The sequence below is a fragment of the Sapajus apella genome, unplaced genomic scaffold (genome assembly GCF_009761245.1).
Source record: "Sapajus apella isolate SASKATOON/1434 unplaced genomic scaffold, GSC_monkey_1.0 scaffold143, whole genome shotgun sequence".
Taxonomy (NCBI): domain Eukaryota; kingdom Metazoa; phylum Chordata; class Mammalia; order Primates; family Cebidae; genus Sapajus; species Sapajus apella.
In genome coordinates this window covers 2285210-2308708 of record NW_022437083.1, presented here as the reverse complement: position 1 = coordinate 2308708, position 23499 = coordinate 2285210, and the positions used below count along the sequence as shown (strand labels likewise).

Here is a 23499-nt window from a genome sequence, read left to right as displayed (position 1 = left end):
CCCGGAGTTTAAGACCTGCCTGGGCAACACAGCAAGTTGCCCCATTCTTTTTTTTTGAAATGGAGTCTCACTGTGTCGCCCAGGCTGGAGTTGTAGTGGTGTGATCCCAGCTCACTGCAAACTCCGCCTCCCAGGTTCAAGCGATTCTCCTGCCTCAGCCTCCCGAGTAGCTGGGACTAGAGGTGCATGCCACCATGCCCGGCTAATTTTTGTATTTTTAGTAGAGACAGGGTTTTGTCATATTGGCCAGGCTGGTCTTGAACTCCTGACCTCAGGTGATCCGTCCAACTCGGCCTCCCAAAGTGCTGGGATTACAGGCGTGAGCCACCATGCCCGGCCTGCAAGTCCTCATTTAAAAAAAATAAATAAATAAAATAAAAAACAAAAAAGTTAATGAGCTCTAAGCTATAGAACTCTATGCTGACATCTCATAAAAGGAAGGTCTTGTTTATCTTTACGCCCTTACCACCTACTGCTGTACTAGCACAGTGTAAATATGCAATAAAATCTTTTTTACTCAACCCAAATGTCAACTGGAGAATTAATAACTAAAAAGTAGCATGTGATATATGATGGAATGCTATTTGCCAATTAAAAGAAAATGAAGTACTGGTCAGACGTGGGGGCTCACACCTGTAATCCCAGCACTTTGGGAGGCTGAGGTGGGCAGATCACCTGAGGTCAGAAGTTTGAGACCAGCCTGGCCGACGTGGTAAAACCCCATCTCTACTAAAAATACAAAAATCAGCCAGGCGTGGTGGTGCATGCCTGTAGTCCCAGTTACTTAGGAGGCTAAGGCAGGAGAATCACTTGAACCTGGGAGGCCAAGATCATGCCACTGCACTCCAGCCTGGACAACAGAGCAAGACTTTGTCTCAAAAAAAAAAAAAAAAAAGTACTTACACATGTTGCAATATGAATGAGTCTTGAAAACGTGCTCAGTGAAAGAAGCCAGCCCCAGAAGACCACATACTGTCTGATGTGATGTAATGGACATTTTATATAATGTCCAGAACAGGCAAATCAACAGAGACAGAAAGCAGATTAGTAGTTTCCGGAGGCTGGAGAGACTCGGGGGAAACGGGAAGTGAGTGCTAATGAGTCCAGGGCTTCTTTCTGGGGTGATAAAAATATCACAGGCCAGGCATGGTGGCTCACGCCTGCAATCCCACACCTTGGCAGGCTAAGACAGAAGAATCACTTGATCCAGGAGATTGGGACCAGCCTGGGTAACATAGTGAGACCCCATCCCTACAAAAAAAATGTTTTTAATTAGCAAGGCATGGTGATGCACACCTATAGTCCCAGCTACTTGGGAGGCTGAGGTGGGAGGATGGCTTGGGCCCAGAAAGTTGAGGCTGCAGTGAGCTATGATCACACCACTGCACTCCAACCTGGGGGACAGAGCAAGACCCTGTCTCAAAAAAAATATTTAAAAATTCTAAAATTGGTCAAGGTGATGGTTGTACAACTGTGAATATACTAAAAATCACCGAATCATATACTGTAAATGATATGCCAGTTATATCTCAATAAGCTGTTAAAAAAAGAAAAAATCTTGCTTGTTTTTGTTTTAGAGTTCAAAGGAGATTCAGAGATAGAAAGTACAGTTGTACAGCGAGATGACAGACAAGTTTATTAGCAGACACTCCTCCTCACCAAGGGTGGTCCCGGCTGCTGGGCGGATCTTTGGCCATTCGTCCATGCTAAATAGCTGTGTGTTCCAGGGAGGAATGTGGAATAGGCAGCAAGTCACTCAACTGATTTCACATGAATATATGAAGCAAAGTAATTTAAAGCATTAGGACTCCTCAGAAGAATAAAAAGAAAAGGCTCTGCAGAGTCTAAAGACCAAGAAATTTAAGTTTTCTCAGAGCTCATTCCACTAAAAAGACTGGCTTCCTTTACTCTATTCCTAGCTACAGTGATTTGGTTATAACTTGTTCCTACTCCAAGTGATGTTGCTGAATTGGTACACACCACCATCTCTCCAATCTGAATTCTCTAGGAAATATTCAGAGATTAACAATGCCCAGTTTTGTTGACTGCTGAGTCACTTTCTGAGCTTATTTGCGAGCCCCAAAAGACCACATACAGTATGCAGAATAATGGCCTTCTACAGATGTCCACATCCACCCGCTGGAACCTGTGACTGTTTTACCATACACAGCAAAAGAGACTCTGCATGCCAGGCACAGTGGTTCACACCTGGTAATCCTAGCACTTTGGGAGGCCAAGGCAGGAAGATTGGTTGAGCTCTGGAGTTCAAGACCAGCCTGGGCAACATAGCAAGACCCTGACTCTAAAAATAAAAATAGTAAGCCAGGCATGGTGGTGGGCACCTGTAATCCCAGCCACTTAGAAGTCTGAGGCAGGAGAATCACTTGAACCCAAGAGGCAGAGGTTGCAGTGAATGGGGATCACGCCACTGCACTCCAGCCTGGGGGACAGAACGAGACTCTGTCTCAAAAATACAAATAAAAATAAAAATAGTAGAGGCTTTGCAGATAGAATTAAATAAAGGATTGCAAGACAGGAAGATTATTCTGGTTTATCTGGGTATGCCTAACATAATCACAAGAGTCCTTGTAAGTGAAAAGGGGAAGTGGGAGATTCACAATCAGAGAAGGAGCTACGGCAGAGGCAATGGTCAGAGTGATGTAATCACTGGCTGATGTAATCCACGCACTAAGCAATCAATGTGGGAAGCCTCTAGAAGCTGGAAAAAGCAGGAAGATGGATTTTCCCCCGGACTCTCCAGCTCTGCCAACACCCCGATTTTAGCCCTCTGAGACCCATTTCAGATTTCTGATATCTAGAACTTTAAGATAATTCATTTGTATTTAAGTCACTACATTTATGGTAATTTGTTATAAATGCAACAGGAAACGAATACACTTGCCCTTATTATCAGTATCAGCCCTGCAGGCACATGTCTATTTGTGGGGTATTATTTGCTATTATTGCCCAAGACAGAGCACTCATTTGGAGTAACTATTAATTGTTTCAGAATAGACTTTTCCTTTTGGGCTGGGAAGCTCCAGAACTAGCCAGTGGAAACTGCAGTTTGATCAATGGCTAACGGTCAATACAGGTAAAGAAACATGCAATTCTGTCACTGGGGTTTTGAAACACAGATTTCATAATAATACTGTTTAACAACAGTAACTTCAGTTGTGTTGTGTGTAAGTGTTCTCTGCCACGTTTTTATTATGCAGAGTTTTAGGAAGGGTAGCAAGCTGAGACAGGATAGGCAGTGTGGAATGGGGTCTTTCATCTAAGGTTTGGCAATAATTAGGAAATACAAAGATAATTTTCCAGAGGTAAGGGAGCATAAATAAGGTAGGCGTAAATGGAAAAAGGTTCTCATCTAAGATACAACTAATGATGAAGTAGAGGAGTGATACAGGGAGAAAAAACAGTTGAAAAGAAAAAACACTAGACACCATGAAATGATATGAACACTGAATCACTGCCTAGAGCCCCAATTTTTCTATTTCATTAGTTTTATTTATTTACTTATTTTTTATTTTTCTTTTTATTTTTGAGACAGGGTCTGTCTCTGTTGTCCAGGCTGGAGTGCAATGGCATGATCTTGGCTCACTGCATCTTCCACCTCCCGAGTTCAAGCAATTCTCCCGCCTCAGCTTCCCCAGTAGCTGGGATTACAGGCACCTGCCACCACATCCAGTTAATTTTGTATTTTTAGTAGAGATGGGGTTTCACCATGTTGGCCAGGCTGGTCTCGAACTCCTGACCTCAGGTGATCCACCCACCTCAGCCTCTCAAAGTGCTGAGATTACAGGTGTGGGCTACCATACCAGTCCATATTTCAGTAGTTTTAATTTGATCTTGAGCCTAATACACATGCAACTTCCATATTTTCCTAAGACTTCTTTTTCTAAATCCAACATAAAGCTTCTACAACTGAGCTGAGTCATAATCTAGTAAAAAGGCATAAGATTTCCAGTGACAGTGAAAATACACTTATTATTCATTCTTTTCATTATTTAAGAAGACTTGTAACACTGATGTCGTCAGTGTCTCTCCCCCTGCCAGGTGAAGTGTTCAACAATGAAACTCTACTTACAACTGCACAGCGCTGCACTTTGGAAGGAATCCCGTCTTCCTCTGCTGCCCCATTGGGTCCGGGCGCCTCTTTTCTCCTCTTCCTGGCATTGACTTTGGGTGAACACTGTGCATCCATCTTCTTTTAACTGGTCGTGGAAAGTGAGCAGAAATTTTTTCCTCATTGGGGTGGAAAAAAAGTTTGTCACCAGTATTTCAGAGATGTTAACATTGATACACTCAGCAAAATATCAATTCTATAGCATGTACTTCACCAAGATGAGCCAATGGCATCTAGCAAAAACCATGAAGCTTCACAAAACACAGGCTGTCGTGGAAATGCTGCGATGCCCCTCTGAGGAACAATGGCCACAAGGAATTGCCTGAAGTTGGAAGTCATTCCCGCTCACAATGCAGCCTGCGAACTAACTGCTAATTTTAAATCCTGATTGCACGCAAAAGACTGGAATAATTTGGCTGAGACAGATAGCTATATAGACTTTCCCAGTACCCTCCATATCATCAGAATGACAGGTGTAAGGCAATGTGAAGGTATGATTGGTGCAAGTAGAAAAAAGAGCTTTTTGTAAAGGGAGGGGGCTCTCACCAAGTCCTGGCTTAAAAAAACATGGATTTTTTTTTAACTCTAATCTTTTAAGACAGTGTTTCACTCTGTTGTACAGGCTGGAGCGTAGCAGTATGATCTTGGCCCACTGCAGCTTCAACCTCTTTAGCTCAAGTGATCCTCTTGCCCCAGCCTCCCAAGTAGCTGGGACTACAGGCACATGCCACCACACCTAGCTATAGGCCTCACTATGTTACCCAGGGTGGTCTTGAACTCCTGGCCTCACGTGGTCCTCCTGTCTCAAACTGCCAAAGACCTGGGATTACAGGCATGAGCAATAGTACCCAGTTGATTTCTTAACTCTGAATGCTCTACAGATTTCAGTGGCCACTCCACCAGGGTTAGTTCTATGAACATTGTGAGTAGCATAATGGTTTTTATTTACTTTTTAAATTTTTTTTAAGGGATTGGGTCTTTCTATGTTGTCCAGGCTAGAGTGCAGTGGCTACTCACAGTTGTAATCATAGCACACTGTAGCCTCAAACTCCTGAACTTAAGCAATCCTCCCACCTGAGCCTCCAGAATAGCTAGGATCAGCATAATGCATTTTTTAAATGTCCTTCCCTTTCTTTCCATTTTATTTATTTATTTATTTATTTATTTATTTTTGAGAAAGAGTCTCACTCAGGCTAGAGTGCAGTGACATGATCTTGGTTCACTACAACCTCTACCTCCCGAGCTCAAGCAATTCTCCTGCCTCAGCCTCTGAGTAGCTGAGATTGCCACCACTCACAGCTAATTTTTGTATTTTTAGTACAGATGGGATTTCACCCTGTTGGCCAGGCTGGTCTTGAACTCCTGACCTCAGGTGATCCACCCCCCCTCGACCTCCCGAAGTGCTGGAATTACAGATGTGAACCATTGCAACTGGCCCTTCCCCTTCTTTTCTCAGTACTCATTTCCCTTTCCTCTTTCGGAATCTTGGCACCTCAAGCTTCTTCACAGTTTCCAGCTGTTAAAACCCCTCCAGGATTCTCCTTCCCCCAAAGGAAAACTTACTCATTATTGTTTCACTTAGCAGAGAGTTTCTGGCAACTAGCTATTACAGCAAAGTTCTGAATATTCTATGTTTCATGTTTTTATCACAGAATACTTGGAGTGTCACTTCACCAGCCAGAAACCTCTGTGGCCAGCGGCGCCTTTGCCTGAGTTTTGCTTGGGCCTGCCAGGCTCCTTCCGTCCACTTGGTCTGGTAGGCTGTGCTCAGCTCGTGTTACCGGCACAGATTCCATACATGCCGAGGGCGAACCAGGTGCAGAGCAGCAAGGGGTGCGTGAGCAAGTGAGCACAGGGTCTGGCCACTGCGCATAGCCAGGCACTCCAGCTGCAAGGGGGTGGGCAGCTCCAGGCGCCAGCTCCCTGAGAGGCTATGGCTGGACCAGGTATACCAGATGCAGCTTCCACTGCAGCACTGGGGAACATGGTGGTGCCCAGAAGCTTGGAGATGCCAGGAACCATGGAGCTCCAAAGAGGGTGTCACAGTCCTAGCTCAGGGAGCTCCTAGGTCTGGGCTTCCCAAAGGACTGCAGCTCTTCTCTCTCTCCTTCTTTCTTCTCTCCTTCTCTTGCTCACAACATGGCAAGTGGGTGGGGGAGGGGGAGGGAGAGTGGGGGGCATGCTTCAGCTCTGTTTGTGTTACAGCTCCTTCAGTCCCACCATTTGGCGGATTCTGAGTTCTTGTCTCATATCCAGGAAGAATGAGGTACACACACAACTGGAGGTGAGCAATGTGAAGCGGTACTTTATCGAGCAATACAATAGCTCTCAAGAGACCCAAAGTGGGTAGCTCCTTTCCACAGGAGGTCGGCCCAGCATGTGTGCAGCCCTCAGCAGAGAGGAGACCCAGAGTGGACAGCTCTTATCTACAGGTAGGTTGGCCTGTCAAGTCCAACTGAGTCCAGGGTTTTTACGGGCTACAGAGGGGAGGAAGTGCATGCTGATTGGTCCATGGGTGGCCATGGGCAGACTGCAAAAAGCACCATAAGCTCTCACTCCAGTCCACAGAACTGGCAGCCTGGGCCCCAGACTTCAGGCCATTCCTGGCTTGAAGGTGGGGCTTCGAGAGGGACCCACCCATTTCTGCCTAGGAGCCTGTCTGGCTCCTGCTGCCATCAACCTGCCATCCATGGTGCCCAGGCTATTTGTGCCAAGGGGCGCCTGCAGGCCTGTGTGGAGTTGCCCTCAGCCCCCGCCTTGGCCTCCCTCCTGTGCTCCTGGACACCCAAAATCCAGAGGGAAACAGGCAGCAGTGGGCTGGCGTGTCAGTGCTGCCCTTAACATGCACACACCCAGCCAGGACATGACAGTGCCCAGGCTTGGCTTCAACCTTGCTCCAAAATCAGAGTAGGCACCAGGACCATGGAGAGGCCAGGCGGTGGGAGCAGGCACTTGCAAGTCTGCAGGGGCAGGGAAGGTTCCTGGGCCCCCAAAAGCACAGGGATGCCTGGGTATGCAGCCATGGCCACTCCCACCCCGCCAACTCAGAAGGGGGCAGGGCTTCCACTTATTCCCAGCTCCCACGGGTTCTATGGAGCGCCTGCAGCCCAGGCCATGCCTCCCCCACTGCAGCCAGCGTCATGGCAGCAGCCAGTCCAGACAGGCCGTCACTGCCATCATTTAGATGTTGACTTTTCAACCCCCTGCAGGGATATTTGCATTTTTCGAGTAATATAGGTTTTTTTTTTGTTTTTTGGTTTTTTTTTTTGAGATGGAGTTTCACTCTTTTTACCCAGGCTGGAGTGCAATGGCACGATCTCAGCTCACCACAACCTCCGCCTCCTGGGTTCAAGCAATTCTCCTGCCTCAGCCTCCCAAGTAGCTGGGACTATAGGTGCGGGCCACCATGCCCAGCTAATTTTTGTATTTTTAGTAGAGACGGGGTTTCACCACGTTGACCAGCATGGTCTCAATCTCTTGACCTTGTGATCCACCCGCCTCGGCCTCCCAAAGTGCTGGGATTACAGGCGTGAGCCACTGTGCTCGGCCGAGTAATACAATTTGTATGAATTAATTACTTTCTTGAAACTGATGAAATTTTAGGAATCAGCTAGAAATTGGGAATTAGGGGAACCTCTGTGATCAACTGTCATCTCTGCTTAAGATACAGTTCAGAGAAAAATCTTCAGAACAGAGGTGGAAAACAAAGGCTAGACAGAATGAGAACAGTCTACTCTGCCCTACTGCCTCTACTAAGCCTGAGTGAGATGTTCATCTAAACAACTGCAATGATGCCTTACTTTTTTTCCTCCGGGTAAATTCCAAACGGCAACATGACAAGATCTACAAGAAACCTGGCCTCCTTCTTAGAGGCTGAAGGTGACACCTCATGAGTCATGGCTACGTATTAGGCCAACATGAAAAAATGTCAGAGTCCAAAGTGAAAGATAAGCACCACCCAGAAACTTCCTTTTGTCACAAATGCAAATTAAAATGGAAGAAGGGTGCTATACATTTAACACTAAGTTCTTCCAGAGATGATGATCAGAGCTTGTCTTCATTATTGTTATTAATTATTCTTTCATAATATTCAGAGGTCAATACTCTCAATGGTCTGAGTGGACTACTAAAAATGTCTAATCCAATTAATGACAGTTCTTAATTTATACGGTCCTCTTCTGTAAGTATCAGCTCAATTCTTCTAAGTGTAGAGTGACAAAATACACTGTGAGAAATATAATCAGCAATTTGGTGTCAGGCAAGTCAATAATATTAGGCAGTCAAAAATGTGAGTACTCACTGTTCATAAAGTACTGTATCATAATTTTTAAGTATCATAAATTTTAAGTACAAACTGAACCTGGAGGACATTATGGTAAGTGAAATAAGCCAGGCACAAAAACACAAATACCACAAATGACCTCACTTGTTTGTGGAATCTAAAAGGTTGGAACTCACAGAAGTAGACTGTAGAATGGTGGTTTTAAGAGGTGGACAGAGGAGGGTGGAGAGCAGAAGGGGAGATGTTGAGTACAAAAGTTTAGTTTTGAAAGGAGGAATAGGCTTTAGTAGTCTATTGCACAGAATGGTGACTACAATAAATAATAATGTATTTAACATTTCAAAATTGCTAAAAGAGTAGATTTCAAATGTTTTCACCACAAAAAAATTAGTATACAAGGTAAGGAATTTATTAATTAGCTTGATTTAATCATTCCGCAATGTAAACATATATAAGGAATTTATTAATTAGCTTGATTTAATCATACCACAATGTAAACATATATCAAAGAATCACATTGTATCCCATAAATATATACAATTGTTATTTATCAATTAAAAAATTAAAGGCCATGTGCAGTGGCTCATGCCTGTGAATCCCAGCACTTTGGGAGGCTGAGGTTGGCAGATCACCTCAGGTCAGGAGTTTGAGACCAGCCTGGCCAACGTAGTGAAACCCCACCTCTACTAAAAATACAAAAAGTAGCTGGATATGGTAGTGCATTCCTGTAATCCCAGCTACTGAGGAGGCTGAGGTGGGAGAATCGCTTGAACCTGGGAGGCAGAGCCGAGATCACACCACTGCACTCTAGCCTGGGCGACACAGAGAGACTCCAGCTCAAAAAATAAAAAAAATTTAAAAATTAAGGGCAAACTACTTTCTCAAGAAGGCTTAAATTAAGGCATGGAAAGCACACACAGAGCTCCACCTCAAAACTGTTTTATGACATTGGAATCCAAGATGTTAAAAAAAAATGTATGATAGAAAATGCTCTTCAGGATTCTACAACCATGGGGTGAAAGTTTGCTGAGGAATAGGGTATCTGCAGTTTGCAAAGTATCACCTCACAGATTACTCATTAATTACAAAGGAGGAGTTGGGTGTGGTGGCTCATGTCTGTAATCCCAGAACTTTCGGAGGCCAAGGCAGGTGGATCACTTGAGGCCAGGAGTTCAAGACCAGCCTGGCCAACATGGAGAAACTGCATCTCTAATAAAAATACAAAACTTAGCCAGGTGTGGTGGCACGCACCTGGTAATCCCAGCTACTTGGGAGGCTGAGGCAAGAGAATCGCTTGAACTCGGGAGGCAGAGGTTGCAGTGAGCCGAGGTGGTGCCACTGCACTCCAGCCTGGGCGACAGAGCCAGACTCCGTCTCAAAATAAATAAATAAGTAGATAGATAAATATAAAAATTACTAAGGGAACAGAGTGCCTTGATAGTAGAAAAATCTCTTAGCAAAATCACCAATAATGCTTCCCAATGTGAGACACTGAGGACACAACATATTCTGCCAAAAAAATAATAACTTGCACTGAGTTGTGAAGAAACAAGTAGACAAACCACAACTAAAGGATATTCTACAAGCTTATATTCATTAAAAACTATCGATCATGAAAAAAAACAAATAAAAGGCTAAGAGACTGTTCCAAGTTTAAAAGAGACTAAAGAGATGGCAATGAAATGTAATGCCTGCCGGGCACAGTGGCTCACCAGGCATGATGGTTCATGCTTGTAATCCCAGCACTTTGGGGGCCCAAGGTGGGTGGATCACCTGAGGTCAGGAGTTTGAGACCAACAAATGGTGAAACCCCAGCTCTACTAAAAATACAAAAAATTAACTGGGTATGGTGGTGCGTGCCTGTAATGCCAGCTACTTGGGAGGCTGAGCTAGGAGAATCGCTGGAACCCGGGAGGCACAGGTTGCAGTAAGCTGAGATCATGCCACTGCACTCCAGCCTGGGCGACAGAACAAAAGACAAAAGAAAAGAAAAGAAGAAAAGAAAAGGAAAGGAGAGAAAAGAAAAGAGAGAGAGAGAAAGAAAGGAAGAAAGAAAGAAAGAGGGAGAGAGAGAGGGAGACAAAGGAAAGAAAGGAAGAGAGAAAGGAAAAGAAAGGAAAGAAAAAGAAGGAAGGGAAAGGGGCGGGGAGGGGAGGCAGGGACACAGGGAGGGAGGGAGGAAGGAATTGTTATAAAGGATAGTTATTAGGACATCAGCAAAATTTGAAGATGGGTTGTATATCAGATAATATGCATTGGCTGGGCCCTGTGGCTCATGCCTACAATCCCAGCACTTTGGGAGGCCGAGGTGGGTGGATCACTTGAGGTCAGGAGTCTCTACTAAAAGTACAAAAACTGGCCAGGCATGGTGGTGGGTGCCTGCTATCCCAGCTACTGCGGAGGCTGCAGCAGGAGAATCACTTCAACCAAGGAGGTGGAGGTGCAGTGAGCTGAGATCACGCCACTGTACTCCAGCCTAGGCCACAGAGTGAGACTCCATCTCAAAAAAAGAAAATAATAATAATAATATGCATCAATGCTAAATTTCCAGAATTACACTGTGTTAATAAAAGACTGTCCTTGTTTTTTAGGAGATATATGCTGAAGTATCTATGGATGAAGGATTATGATCTCTGTGGCTTATCCTTAGCAAAAAAAAAAAAAAAAAAAAAAAAAAAAAAAAGAAGGGAATTCCTGGAATTATACCTGAACCATCGTAGAACAGGTCCTCTTCTCTCAACATCTTCATTGTAGTTAATATATTTTTATGACAAATGGACAAGGAAGAAAATAACTATGTATTTCAAAACTGAAAGGCAGTCATAGTTGTCATTAGCATTTCTTTTTCTTTGTTTTTTTTTTTTTTTTTTTGAGACAGAGTTTCGGTCTTGTCGTCCAGACTGGAGTGCAATGGCGCAATCTCAGCTCACCGCAGCCTCCACCACCTGGGTTCAAGCGATTCTCCTGCCTTGGCCTCCTGAGTAGCTGAGATTACAGGTGCATGCCACCACAACTGGCTAAGTTTTGTATTTTTAGTAGAGATAGAGTTTCATCATGTCAGCCAGGCTGACCTCAGGTGATCCACCTGTCTTGGCCTCCCAAAGTGCTGGGATTACAGGTGTGAGCCACCAGGCCCAGCCTATTTATTCCTTTTAAGTTCATTTTGTTGGTAACCATCTTGTTAAAGTTCATACATGTTGATCTTTTTATCTGTTATAATCTGTTGAGATCATTCGAAATCTTGAATGTCATCTATCATGTTAGCTATTTATCACAACTATATGTAATCTATGAATCTGAAAAGCATAAGGCTGGGTGCAGTGGCTCATGCCTGTAATCCCAGCACTTTCGGAGGCCAAGGTGGGTAGATCACTTGAGTCCAGGAGTTCGAGACCAGCCTATGCAACATGGTGAAACCCCATCTCTACAAAAAAACAAAAAGATCAGTGGTGGCACATGTCTGTGGTCCCAGCTACTCAGGAGGCTGAGGAGGGAAGATCACTTGAGACTCTTTCTCAAAAAAAGAAAAAAAGGAAATTCCTGAAAGTAGGTCAAGGTTGAGATTGCAGCGAGCTGAGATCATGCCACTACGCTCCAGCCTAGAGGACAGAATGAGATCCTGTCTCCAAAAAAAAAAGGAACGTATGGTTTTTCTGTCTCCATCCAAGTCACTGCTAAAAATGTTGATTCAGGTAGATATATGTCAGCAAACACCAATGTGACACACCGCTAGAACCCTCTCTCCTCATTGAGATTCACCCTTAACACTCTTTAGGTTACTAGAGCATAAAACACACTAGAGTTTACATTTAGAAAATAGAATATGTGCCACAATGAAAACCTATCCAAGGAAGCAAAAAATAAAAATTTTTTAAAAAGGAAAGAAAACAGAATATAGAAGGTATTTCAAATTCTTTAATGATTACAGTGTTCAGATATAAATCCAACTGTATCATACTATCATACAATCTACGTTTCTCCACAGTCCCAGCGATGATAATAATCATAGCTTTTACAAAGTACTTCCCATATGTCAGAAAGCTATGTTATATACTAAATAATTCAGTCCTCACAACAGTCCCATGAGGTAGCTGACACTGCCGTCCCTGTTTCACACGTAAGGAAGCTGAGGCGCAGCCAGGTGAAATGGATTGGCCGAGGCCACACGCCCAGCACAGAGCAAAAACAGGACTGCAGCCCAGGCGTTCTGTCTTTGGTGGCTGCGCTCTTGACCCTAACACTACCCTGTCTAGTATGTACAATCATCGTAGATTAATTTAGCCACAAGTGCTTACTGCGCTCTCACCACGTGCTACACTGCCAGCAGGAATTTAATTTTACCTTTCATAAAGACTGGGCTCCCTTCCCATTGAGCTGATCCCTGGGAGACTCTTGTTTTGGTTTGGGCTACAGTGGAAGAACAAACACGGCACTTTAGGGGGAATCATAGCAAATAAATGGGATTTCATGCTAGGTCCCCCCAGTACTTTAACTCGGAGTTAAAAATAAGCCCCCCACCACCCCCCTCAGGCAATTCCCCCACCTCAGCCTTCCAAGTAGCTGAGACTATAGGTATGTGCCACCACATCCAGCTAATTTTTTTTCCAGTAGAGACAGGATCTCATTATGTTGCCCAGGCTAGTCTTGAGCCCCTGGCCTCAAGTAATCCTCCTGGCTAAGCCTCTCAAAGTGCTAGGATTATAGGCGTAAGCCACTGCACCTGACCACGGTAGGTCCCTTAATGCTAGGAGTTTCTTCATGTGATTAAGGAAGGCTCTCATAACATGTACTTAACTTTAAGTCATAGTAGGGATCAAATGATCCTTGATATAGTATGTATCTGTTTGTCCACGATTCAATCCCACTGCTCTGAAAAGAGCCCATTTTTATTTAGAGACTCTCTCATTTGGTCTGTGTAGCTTCATTTTCAGCCCTAGCATCAGATCCCCTGCACCAAACCTAAACCAATCAGTACATTACTCCCCCGTGGTCATGGATTTGAGGGAAGGGAGGCAGTGGTTTGTGACCTAAGCCAATCTAATCAATAATTTCTTTCTTTGTTGATTCAAACTGGAGATTTGGCTCTAGGAACTGTTCTGTGACCATCTAGTGGCCATCTAACAACCAGGAGGAGAGCCTTTTTAGAAATAGTCAACACAGAAAAAGCAGAACTGATGATGGAGAAAAGCCGGCTCCAAAACTGTGTAATCATGCCAACCAATACGTTCTTTTTGCTTAAGCCCATTAACATGAGTTTGTTCTTCTTTTTACCACTTGGAACTACAAAAATCACAACTATGTGCAGTACCTAGCAATGAGCCCGGGTACACAGTAGGCACTAGCTGAATAGTAGACTAGTGGACAGAAAACTGCCTTGAATTTTTGAAGGCACTACAAATATTACTGTTTTGTTTTCAGGGAAAGAGGACAGGTACTTGTCAATTTATAAGCATATCAAAGTTGGCACAACAAATAAAGCTCTCATCCTGACAAAAGTATTTTGTGGGAAGATGGGCAACACACAGTAGCTCATTTCTGTAATCCCAGCACTTTGGGAGGCCAAGGCAGTCAGCTCACTTGAGCCCAGGAGTTCAAGACCAGCTTGGGTAACACAGAACTGGTTTCTACAGGCCGGGCATGGTAGCTCATGCCTGTAATCCCAGCACTTTGGGAGGCTGAGGCGGGCAGATCACGAGGTCAAGAGATCGAGACCATCCTGGCTAACACGATGAAACCCGTCTCTACTAAAAAAAAAATTAGCTGGGTGTGGTGGCACATTCCTGTAGTCCCAGCTACTCGGGAGGCTGAGGTGGGAGGACCACGTGAGCCCAGGAGGTCAAGGCTGCCCTGGGCCATGACCATGCCACTACACTCCAGCCTGAGCAACAAAATTAGACTCTTTCTCCAAAAAGAAAAAAAAATAATAAAAGAAAAAGGCCGGGTACAGTGGTTCACACCTGTAATCCCAGCAATCTGAGAGGCCAAGGCGGGCAGATCACCTGAGTTCAGGAGTTTGAGACCAGCCTGGCTGGTGAAACTCCATCTCTATTAAAAATATCAAAATTAGCCGGGCGTGGCAGCGGGCACCTGTAATCCCAGCTACTCAAGAGGCTGAGGCAGGAGAATCACTTGAACCCAAGAGGCAGAGGTTGCAGTGAGCTGAGATCACGCCACTACACTCCAGCCTGGGTGACGAGAGTGAGACTCTGTCTCAAAAAAAAAAAAAAAAAGTATTTTTCTTTACCTGCTTACATGAATATGTGTTTATACTATTCCTTATCTGCTTACATACAGTTCTGCTATTTTCTAAAGATGACTTTTGTGTTTTTGTATTTTACATTATATTTTACACTATTCTTTAAACTGAAGTCATTAGATCCTTTGGATTTAAAACAAACATAGCTACTGCTGTTTGGGTTTTAGTGTAAGATACTTCTTTATCTTTTTTTTTTTTTGAGACGGACTTTCGCTCTTGTTACCCAGGCTGGAGTGCAATGGCGCAATCTCGGCTCACCGCAACCTCCGCCTCCTGGGTTCAGGCAATTCTCCTGCCTCAGCCTCCTGAGTAGCTGGGACTACAGGCACGTGCCACCATGCCCAGCTAATTTTTTGTAGTTTTAGTAGAGACGGGGTTTCACCATGTTGACCAGGATGGTCTCGATCTCTTGACCTCGTGATCCACCCGCCTCGGCCTCCCAAAGTGCCGGGATTACAGGCTTGAGCCACCGCGCCCAGCCAATACTTCTTTATCTTATCCACTTCTTCAGGAGACGGAAAACACTTGGGTCACAGATATTCCATAATAATGGCCCTAAAAGAATTTAGAAATTATGAAAAGATTACTCCTCATTACTTTCCTCTAGAACTACTGCTGTTTAAACTTTTACTCTGGGCTGGGCACAGTGACTTATGCCAATAATCCCAGCACTTTGAGAGGCCAAGACAGGTGGATCACCTGAGATCAGGAGTTCAAGACCAGCCTGGCCAACATGGTGAAACCCCGTCTATACTAAAAATACAAAAATTAGCCAGAGTTGGTGGCACGGACCTATAATCCCAGCTACTTGAGAGGCTAAGGCAAGAGAATCACTTGGTCCTGGGAGGTAGAGGTTGCAGTGAGCCTAGATCACACGCCACTGTACTTCAGCATGGGCGACAGAGTGAGACTTTGTCTCTAATAATAATAATCATCATCATCATCATCTTTTACTCTGTAGGTCTCACAAGTTTTTTTCATTTTTTACCAGCCTTCTTAGGCCATCCCAATGTCCTCTCATATCTATTAACTTACGCAGCACCAAAGCATATAGAAAAATAATTGATGTTTAAAATAATGGAAAAAGTTGCCCCAGTCACCCTAAGGTTCCAATAGCTGCTTGCCTGGACACATCACCTTTGCTACTGAGAAAGTGTAGAGAAAAGACATGTGGGAGGATGAGGGCGTACTGAAGACAGTAAATACATCCTCACATCGTGTTGGCTTCTTTTTTTTTTTTTTTTTCAATTTTTGAGACGGGGTCTCGCTCTGTCACCCAGGCTGGAGTGCAATGGCGCGATCTCAGCTCATTGCAACCTCCACCTCCCGGGTTCAAGCGACTCTCCTGCCTCAGTCTCTGAAGTGGCTGGGACTACAGGCCTGCATCACCATGCCTAGCTAATTTTTTGTGGGATTACAGGCATGAGCTACCACACCCGGCCCTGTGTTGGCTTCTCAATTTGTTACACTGAAACTTTGGTGTACCTAAAACCACACCACCATTACAACATTGATAATTGTCCAGTAACCATTTTTAATACCTCCAACAAAGAGAAAAAATATTTCGTGGAGTCTCAGTTTATGATAAGTGCACATCTGTCATCAACCAATACCATTCAAGTAAGGTACAGTGATGGCTCTGGAAAAGGAGGTGGCTTTAAACATCTCCATTCAAGAGGGGAAAAACACACATACATAAACAGGCTGCCTTCCTATCCCTGTTTGTCCAGCGGGCAATGGGACCAGGAAATGATTGCACCTCCTCAGAGCCAACAGAGTAGGAGGTGAACATAGGCAGTGGATGACTTAGCTAATGCCTTGCAGATAGATCCTTACGAATGGAACAGAAACAAAGGATCTGGAGACAGAATACAGAACCTCCCTCAAGAGCCCTACTAGCATGGGCCAAAACTTCCAGTTTGCTTAGTGGTTCATCTTCCAGAAAATGTTCTTTGTCAAAAAGGTTGTGACAGCTGGGTACAGTGGTTCACGCCTACAATCCCAGCACCTTGGGAGATCAAGACGGATGGATTGCTTGAGCTCAGGAGCTCAAGACCAGCCTGGCCAACATGGTGAAACCCCACCTCTACTAAAAAGATGAAAAATTAGCCAGGAGTGGTGGCACATGCCTGTAGTCCCAGCTACTTGGGAGGCTTGAGCTCAGGAAGCAGAAGTTGCAGTGAGCCAAGATCGTGCCACTGCAGTCCAGCCCAGGTGGCAGAGCAAGACCTCATCTCAAAATAAAAAGTATAGACCAGGTGTGGTGGCTCATGCTTGTAATCCCAACACTTTGGGAGGCCAAGGCAGGCAGAGCACCTGAGGTCAGGAGTTCAAGACAAGCCTGGCCAACATGGTGAAACCTCGTCTCTACTAAAACTACAAAAAGTAGCCAGGTGTGGTGGCAGATGCCTGTAATCCCAGCTACTGAGAGGCTGAGGCAGGAGAATCGCTTGAACCCGGGAGACAGAGGTTGCAATGAGCCAAGAGCACGCCATTGCACCCCAGCCTGGGTGACAAGAGCGAAACTCCATCTCAAAAAAAAACAGGCTGACAGCCAAAAGACAGCATTTGTAAGGCCTGATCTTTCCAACACTGCTGCCTATTCATTCCCTTAGATAAGTCACCTTATCTTAGTCACTGAAATTTAAGCACAGGTTCTAAATATGGACATAAAAACCCATCCTCCCAACACCCTGCCTGCTAAGTACATTAGGATCTCCAAAGTGCTCTCAAAATACAGAATGTAGTTTCTGTGCCTGTGATTTTTACTCAGACTCACAAAAATCTGGCTCTATTTCTGCTGACTCACCTACCAGTGCACACTGCTTGCCTTGTTCTTCAATGTTCCAGTACATGCCTGCTTGGGTACATCAACTCTTCTGGACAAGTGGAAAATGTGTTTGTGGAGGGGTTGGGGTGGCACTGAGGTGACACTAAGGATAGGTCTAGTCAAGTATTTTTCCTATGGGACTGTCCTGAAGGAGACAGAATCTAGGTGCTGACACGTATACACTTGAGTCTTAAAGATGAAAGGCTCCTACAAGTAGTTTTAGGGACTCCTATCCAATCCTTTCTCTTCAACCCTCTTACTGCAAACAGACCTACCAAGTGAAAGAGGAGGTGGACTTTGCTTCCTCAACTATGTAACAGTGTAAATATAGCAGTCTTCTTATCTGCAGGGGCTATGTTTCAAGACCCAGTGGCTGCCTGAGCCCCTGGATAGTAGGGAACCCTCCTAAGTGTACAGTCATCCCTTGGAATCTGCAGGGCATTGGTTCCAGGATCTCCCACAGATACCGAAATCTACAGATGCTCAAAAGTCCCTGATATATATAAAATGGTATATAATTTGCATATAATCTACACCTCCTGTATACTTTCAATCTTCTCTAGATTACTTATAATACCTAATACAATGTAAATACTATATAACCAGTTATTATACTATATTGGTTTATTTGTGTTATTTTTTATTGCTGTACTGTTATTTTAATTTTTTTCTGAATATGTTCAATCCAAGGATGGTTGAATCTGCGGATGTGGAACCCATGGCCATGGAGGGCTGACTCTACTTTGCTTTCTTCTTATATATGAAGAGTTATGATAAAGTTTTATTTATAAATTAAGCCCAGTAAGAGATTAACAACAATAACTAATAATAAATACAAAAATGTTAACAATGTACTGTAATAAATGTTATGGGAATGTGGTTGTTTTCTCTTTCCCTCTCAAAATATCTTACTGTACCATACTCAACGACTTTCTGACCGTGGCTGACTGTGGGTAACTGAAACCAAGGAAGCAAAACTGCAAATAAGGGGGAGCTATTTCAGTAGCAAGGTACAATTACAGATACTATTCCACATTTCAAAAATCGAATTCCAACTTGACTGATTACTACAAGGAACTATCTACAAAAAGATGAGGCATAATTTTTCCTTTACATTCTATTCCTGCTTTCCCCATCTCTAGGGCTGCATTATCTTCCCCATCAAAACGCAATGCTCAGTATTTTTCTACCAGCATACTAATGCCCAGCTCCAAAGCCAAGTGCACAAGCATGCTTTAGATTCGGGATGTTTACCTGCTTCTACCATGGTGGTGCTTAATAAGCTGGTGCTCTAAGAGGCAAGCTCTGGAAACTCAAGGGTTAAAGTGCATCTAATACTCCTGGCATTCATTAATCACATCCTCTTGCTGTACACTCAGCCCTTTCTGGAGATAACAGTGTAAGGACATTGCCCCTTATGTAAAGATCCTTGAAGCTTGAGGGAGTACATGGCTAACCCAAAGTGGGGAAAAGAACTGGATTCAAGAACCAGAAAATCTCTTAGATCAGGGCTCAGCACACTCTAGCAGGCAGGCCAAAGATGGCCCACTCCCTGTTTTGTAATGAAAGTTTCACTGGAACACAGCCACCATGCTCACTCACTGATGTATTTATCGTCCATGGCTGCTTTCATGCTACAACAGCAGAGCTGAGTAGTCACAGATACTGTGTGACCTGCGAAGCCTAAAATATTCACAGTCTGGCCCATTACTGAACAAGTTTGCTACCTCTCATTCTAGATGAAAACAGGACCAGCTTTATTAATAATTTGGTGACAAATTCTACCTAAATTTATTTTGAGTGCAGTGGTGCAATCATGGCTCACTGCAGCCTTGAACTGCTGAGCTTAAGTGATCCTCCTGCCTCAGCCTCCCACGTAGATGGGACTACAGGCGCATGCCACCACACTCAGCTAATTTTTTGTAGAGGTGGGGGGTCTCATGTTGTTGCCCAGGTTGGTCTCAAACTCCTGGCCTCAAGCAATCCTCCCACCTCAGCCTCCCAAAGTGCTGGGATGATAGGTGTGAACTACCACACCAGGCTGAGAACTTATAAATGTAAAGGTTCTCAAAACATGAGCTTCTCTGACAGATTAGTTTTAAACTAAAGCTCAGTGTTACTTGCCATGGGGCCTATAAACTGTCACATTTAAGATCTTAGCTTTAAACTGGATCTCTTCCCTCTAATTTCGTCAGAGAAACCCTTATTCAACAAACACTGAGCGTCACTTACTCTGTGCCAGACCCTGGGTTAGCCACTGGCACATAATAAAGCTTCTACTTCTACGGCCTGGACACGCCGTAGGATATTTCAGGAAAGAGGTTATCCTAAAAACCACAAGGGACATGTAATAGTTCTTACAGTTGAACAATTTTACTCTGCCACTATGCTACCAGAATATTGAGTGAGGAAACTCTTGTGTTTAGATCTTCCTAAAGTGGGTTATGGAACTCATATCTCTAAGGCAGGGTCTTCGATAGAATTCAGGAAGTCTGTGAATTTGGATGCAAAATATTATATCTTTATTTTCACTTCAGTTATGAACATAATCTATAGCAGTAATAGCAACTTATTAGACAAATGGATTTGTCACCAACAGAAATCATGGGTATTTTCATATCATATTATACTTGTTACAAATACTTTAAAATGCTACTTTTGTTTTGAAAACTATATGTCAATATAATCCAATATAACTGGTTTTCTTTATAGCTCTATGTATTTTATTTTTGTATATAAAAACATATTCCAAAAAGGAACTCTAAAAGCTTTCATCATACTGCCAAAGGAGTCCATAACACAAAAAAGATTAAGATTCCTGTTCTACAGCCAAAAAATAAACAAACATAATCACATTTAGGGTAATTATCTGTATGTTAAAAAACTACCCATTTTTTATGAAGGGTCATATGCTCATTTTCTATAGAGCAAAGACCACATGTCATTATTTTTAGCAGCCTTCACTTCAGAACTGATTTGCAAGTAGTTGTGGATGTGATATAACAGCCTAGCAGATTCATGCTTCCCCTGGCTCACTGGTAGTCATCCTTGTCCAAACATAGAAAGCCTCAAACTAATATAACTATCAACTTGTGGTACAAGAGAATTCCCAAAAGAAAGGAGGGGCCAGGCACCGTGGCTCACGCCTGTAATCCCAACACTTTGGGAGGTCGAGGCAGGTGGATCACTTGAGGTCTGGAGTTTGAGACCAGCCTGGCCAACATGGTGAAACCCCAACTCTACTAAAATACAAAAATTAGCTGGGCATGGTGGTGCCGCCTGTAATCCCAGCTAGTAGGGAGGCTGGGGCAGGAGAATTGCTTGAACCCAGGAGGTGGAAGTTGCAGTGAGCTGAGATCGTACCACTTCACTCTAGCCTGGACAACAGATGAGACTCTGGCTCAAAAAAAAAAAAAGGACGGGGGAAGAAAGACACATACACACAGAAAGCCCCCTATTAATATATGTCTACTAACCTGGTTTATGAATGGTAAAATACAAACAAATTCAATTATTTACGTTGATGAATAAGGTACGTAAACAAACCTAAAAGAATGCCAAATATGAGACTCAGTTTCATTTTATCTTCTTAGATGGAGCTTCGGCACATACTGCAAACATAAAATAGTACATTCCCTGAATTTACTGGCTGAATTGTAGAAAGGAATTAGGATTTAAATTTTGCCACAAATAATCCATAAAGCAATTAACAAAACAAATCATGTATGAAACACGGGTCCACGTACTCATTTGACAGGAATACTGTGAAAAGAGAAGCTTAGGACTAAAAACAGAAAGGTTTACGCTTAGTAAAGGGGTTGAAGGACGTAGGGAAAAGGAGATGCCAGAAATCACCAAGTAGATAAGCAAGAGGGCTGCCAAGCCTAAAGTCCGGACCCCTCACTCTTCCTTTACTAAGTCACCCCTTTTTCTTTTCTTTCTTTCTTTCTTTTTTTTTTTTTTTTTTAGCAGAGTTTCCCTTTTGTTGCCAGGCTGGAGTGCAATGGCATGATCTCGGCTCACTGCAACCTCCACCTCCTGGGTTCAAGCGATTTTCCTGCCTTAGCCTTCTGAGTAGCTGGGATTACAGCCATGCATCACCACGCCCGGCTAATTTTGTGTTTTTATTAGAAACAGGGTTTCTCCACGTTGGTTAGCCTGGTCTTGAATTCCCAACCACAGGTGATCTGCCTGCCTCAGCCTCCCGAAGTGCTGGGATTTACAGGCATGAGCCACTGCACCCAGCCCCTGTTTTTCTAATATGCTTGATGTGTGATAATGTAAAGATGTAGAAGAAGCCAGCCACAATCTTAAGCAAAAAAAAGGATTCTCACAGTCCTGAGATAATTGGCAAGTGCTCTTACTTTAGGGTTTCTGTAACTGGAAAAAATCCAAGCAAAAAATGACTTAGAAAAATGTATTCTTTCCAATCTATTTCAAGGTAACACAAACTTTGATGTAAGAGGGATCTATTTCTGCTTGATTAAGAAAGGCAAGTTTCGCCAGGCGCGGTGGCTCAAGCCTGTAATCACAGCACTTTGGGAGGCCGAGGCAGGTGGATCACGAGGTCAAGAGATCGAGACCATCCTGGTCAACATGGTGAAACCCCGTCTCTACTAAAAATACAAAAATTAGCTGGGCATGGTGGCGCATGCCTGTAATCCCAGCTACTCATGAGGCTGAGGCAGGAGAATTGCCTGGACCCAGGAGGCGGAGGTTGCGGTGAGCCGAGATTGCGCCATTGCACTCCAGCCTGCAGAACAAGAGTGAAACTCCATCTCAAAAAAAAAAAAAAAAAAGAAAAAGAAAAGTCAGAAGGTCTAGCTTCAGATCAAAGTTATATAAATACTTAGAAAGAAAAGCATGATGCTTGAGTAGGAAAACTACTGTTATTAACAGATGTTTTACTACCATCCATCATTGATAACAATGGAAAATTATGCTTGCTTTTTATTTGAGCATTTCAAAAACTAAATCTCATCAGTTCTTATAACATCTCTAGGAGAGGTGATTCGGATCCCTAGGAAAATACTGTCTAACCTAAAGGCTAGGCAGCTCTGAATTATAAATGGAGTCAGATGGTTTACAAACTCTATGAAATTATAAAAAGTTGGTAAGTTCACATACATTTCTGATTATTAAAGGGCTGTTTAATCATAAGAACAGTTACCTCTGGCCATGGTTAGAAAATCTGAAGGAAGAGAAAGCAATAATACTTTCCATACAAAGTCACAGAGCGAGTCAACGTTAGCATCAGAGACAGTAACCAGGGACTGCTAAAGCCAGGGCTCTCTCTAACTAGATCATTCTTCTTAAGGGATCACATATCCAAAAAGCAGGTCCCCAAGAAAAATAAAACCCCACCTGTGTATGGGAGGAGAATCACAGACTGAGGGGTAATGAAGCTCATTCTTTATCAATCAGGTCATCATACTAGTTTTCAAAGGGAATTTGCAAGGCAAATCTTTTGTCCTACTAAAAGATTCATTTCATTCATCAAAGAAAAAAGACCCCAGAGGGAGTACGTACTGCAGAATCCCAAGCCTCTTCTATCACCTGTTACCTTGAAGCATATATTCTGTTCTAGAAGAAATCTTTGGGCAGTTCCTTTTAGTTATGTAGACTGTAAGTCAAGTAAACATCTAGTGTGCTAGAAAAAGGTGTAACTGGTCAAATTTTTTAGCCAAAAATAAAGGCTATTCCCCACCATTCTCAACTCGTTCCCATTCAAGAACCTATATGAACTCTATTTCCCTGTTACAGAGTGTATGGGAACAGGAGTGGTTGTCGGATTAATACAGTGTCTGGTAAGTTAAAATGACCTCATACTTGTCCTATTATTCTTTTCAAAAAGCACTGGGTCACACAATCAATAGCACCTTCTAAAAAGGGCTGTAAGGTCAGGTGTGATGGCTCACGCCTGTAATCCTAGCACTTTGGGGGCCTGAGGCAGGTGGATCACCTGAGGTCAGCAGTTCGAGACCAGCCTGCCCAACGTGGTG

The 23499-nt window shown here is 43.6% G+C and overlaps 1 protein-coding gene across 3 annotated transcripts in view; it reads right to left on the bottom strand.

Annotated features, from left to right (window-relative positions):
• The window catches only part of PCYT1A (phosphate cytidylyltransferase 1, choline, alpha), a 48624-nt gene that overhangs the window by 23024 nt on the left and 2101 nt on the right, over positions 1-23499 (bottom strand). For 2 of the 3 annotated variants that reach the window (XM_032264208.1, XM_032264207.1), the window contains exon 2: positions 4091-4217. In XM_032264208.1, the coding sequence (XP_032120099.1) occupies positions 4091-4207 (117 nt within the window). In that variant the 5' untranslated portion in view covers positions 4208-4217. Of the gene's footprint in view, positions 1-4090; positions 4218-15758; positions 15888-23499 lie in introns of those variants that run through there. The other variant, XM_032264209.1, reaches the window with a different exon arrangement.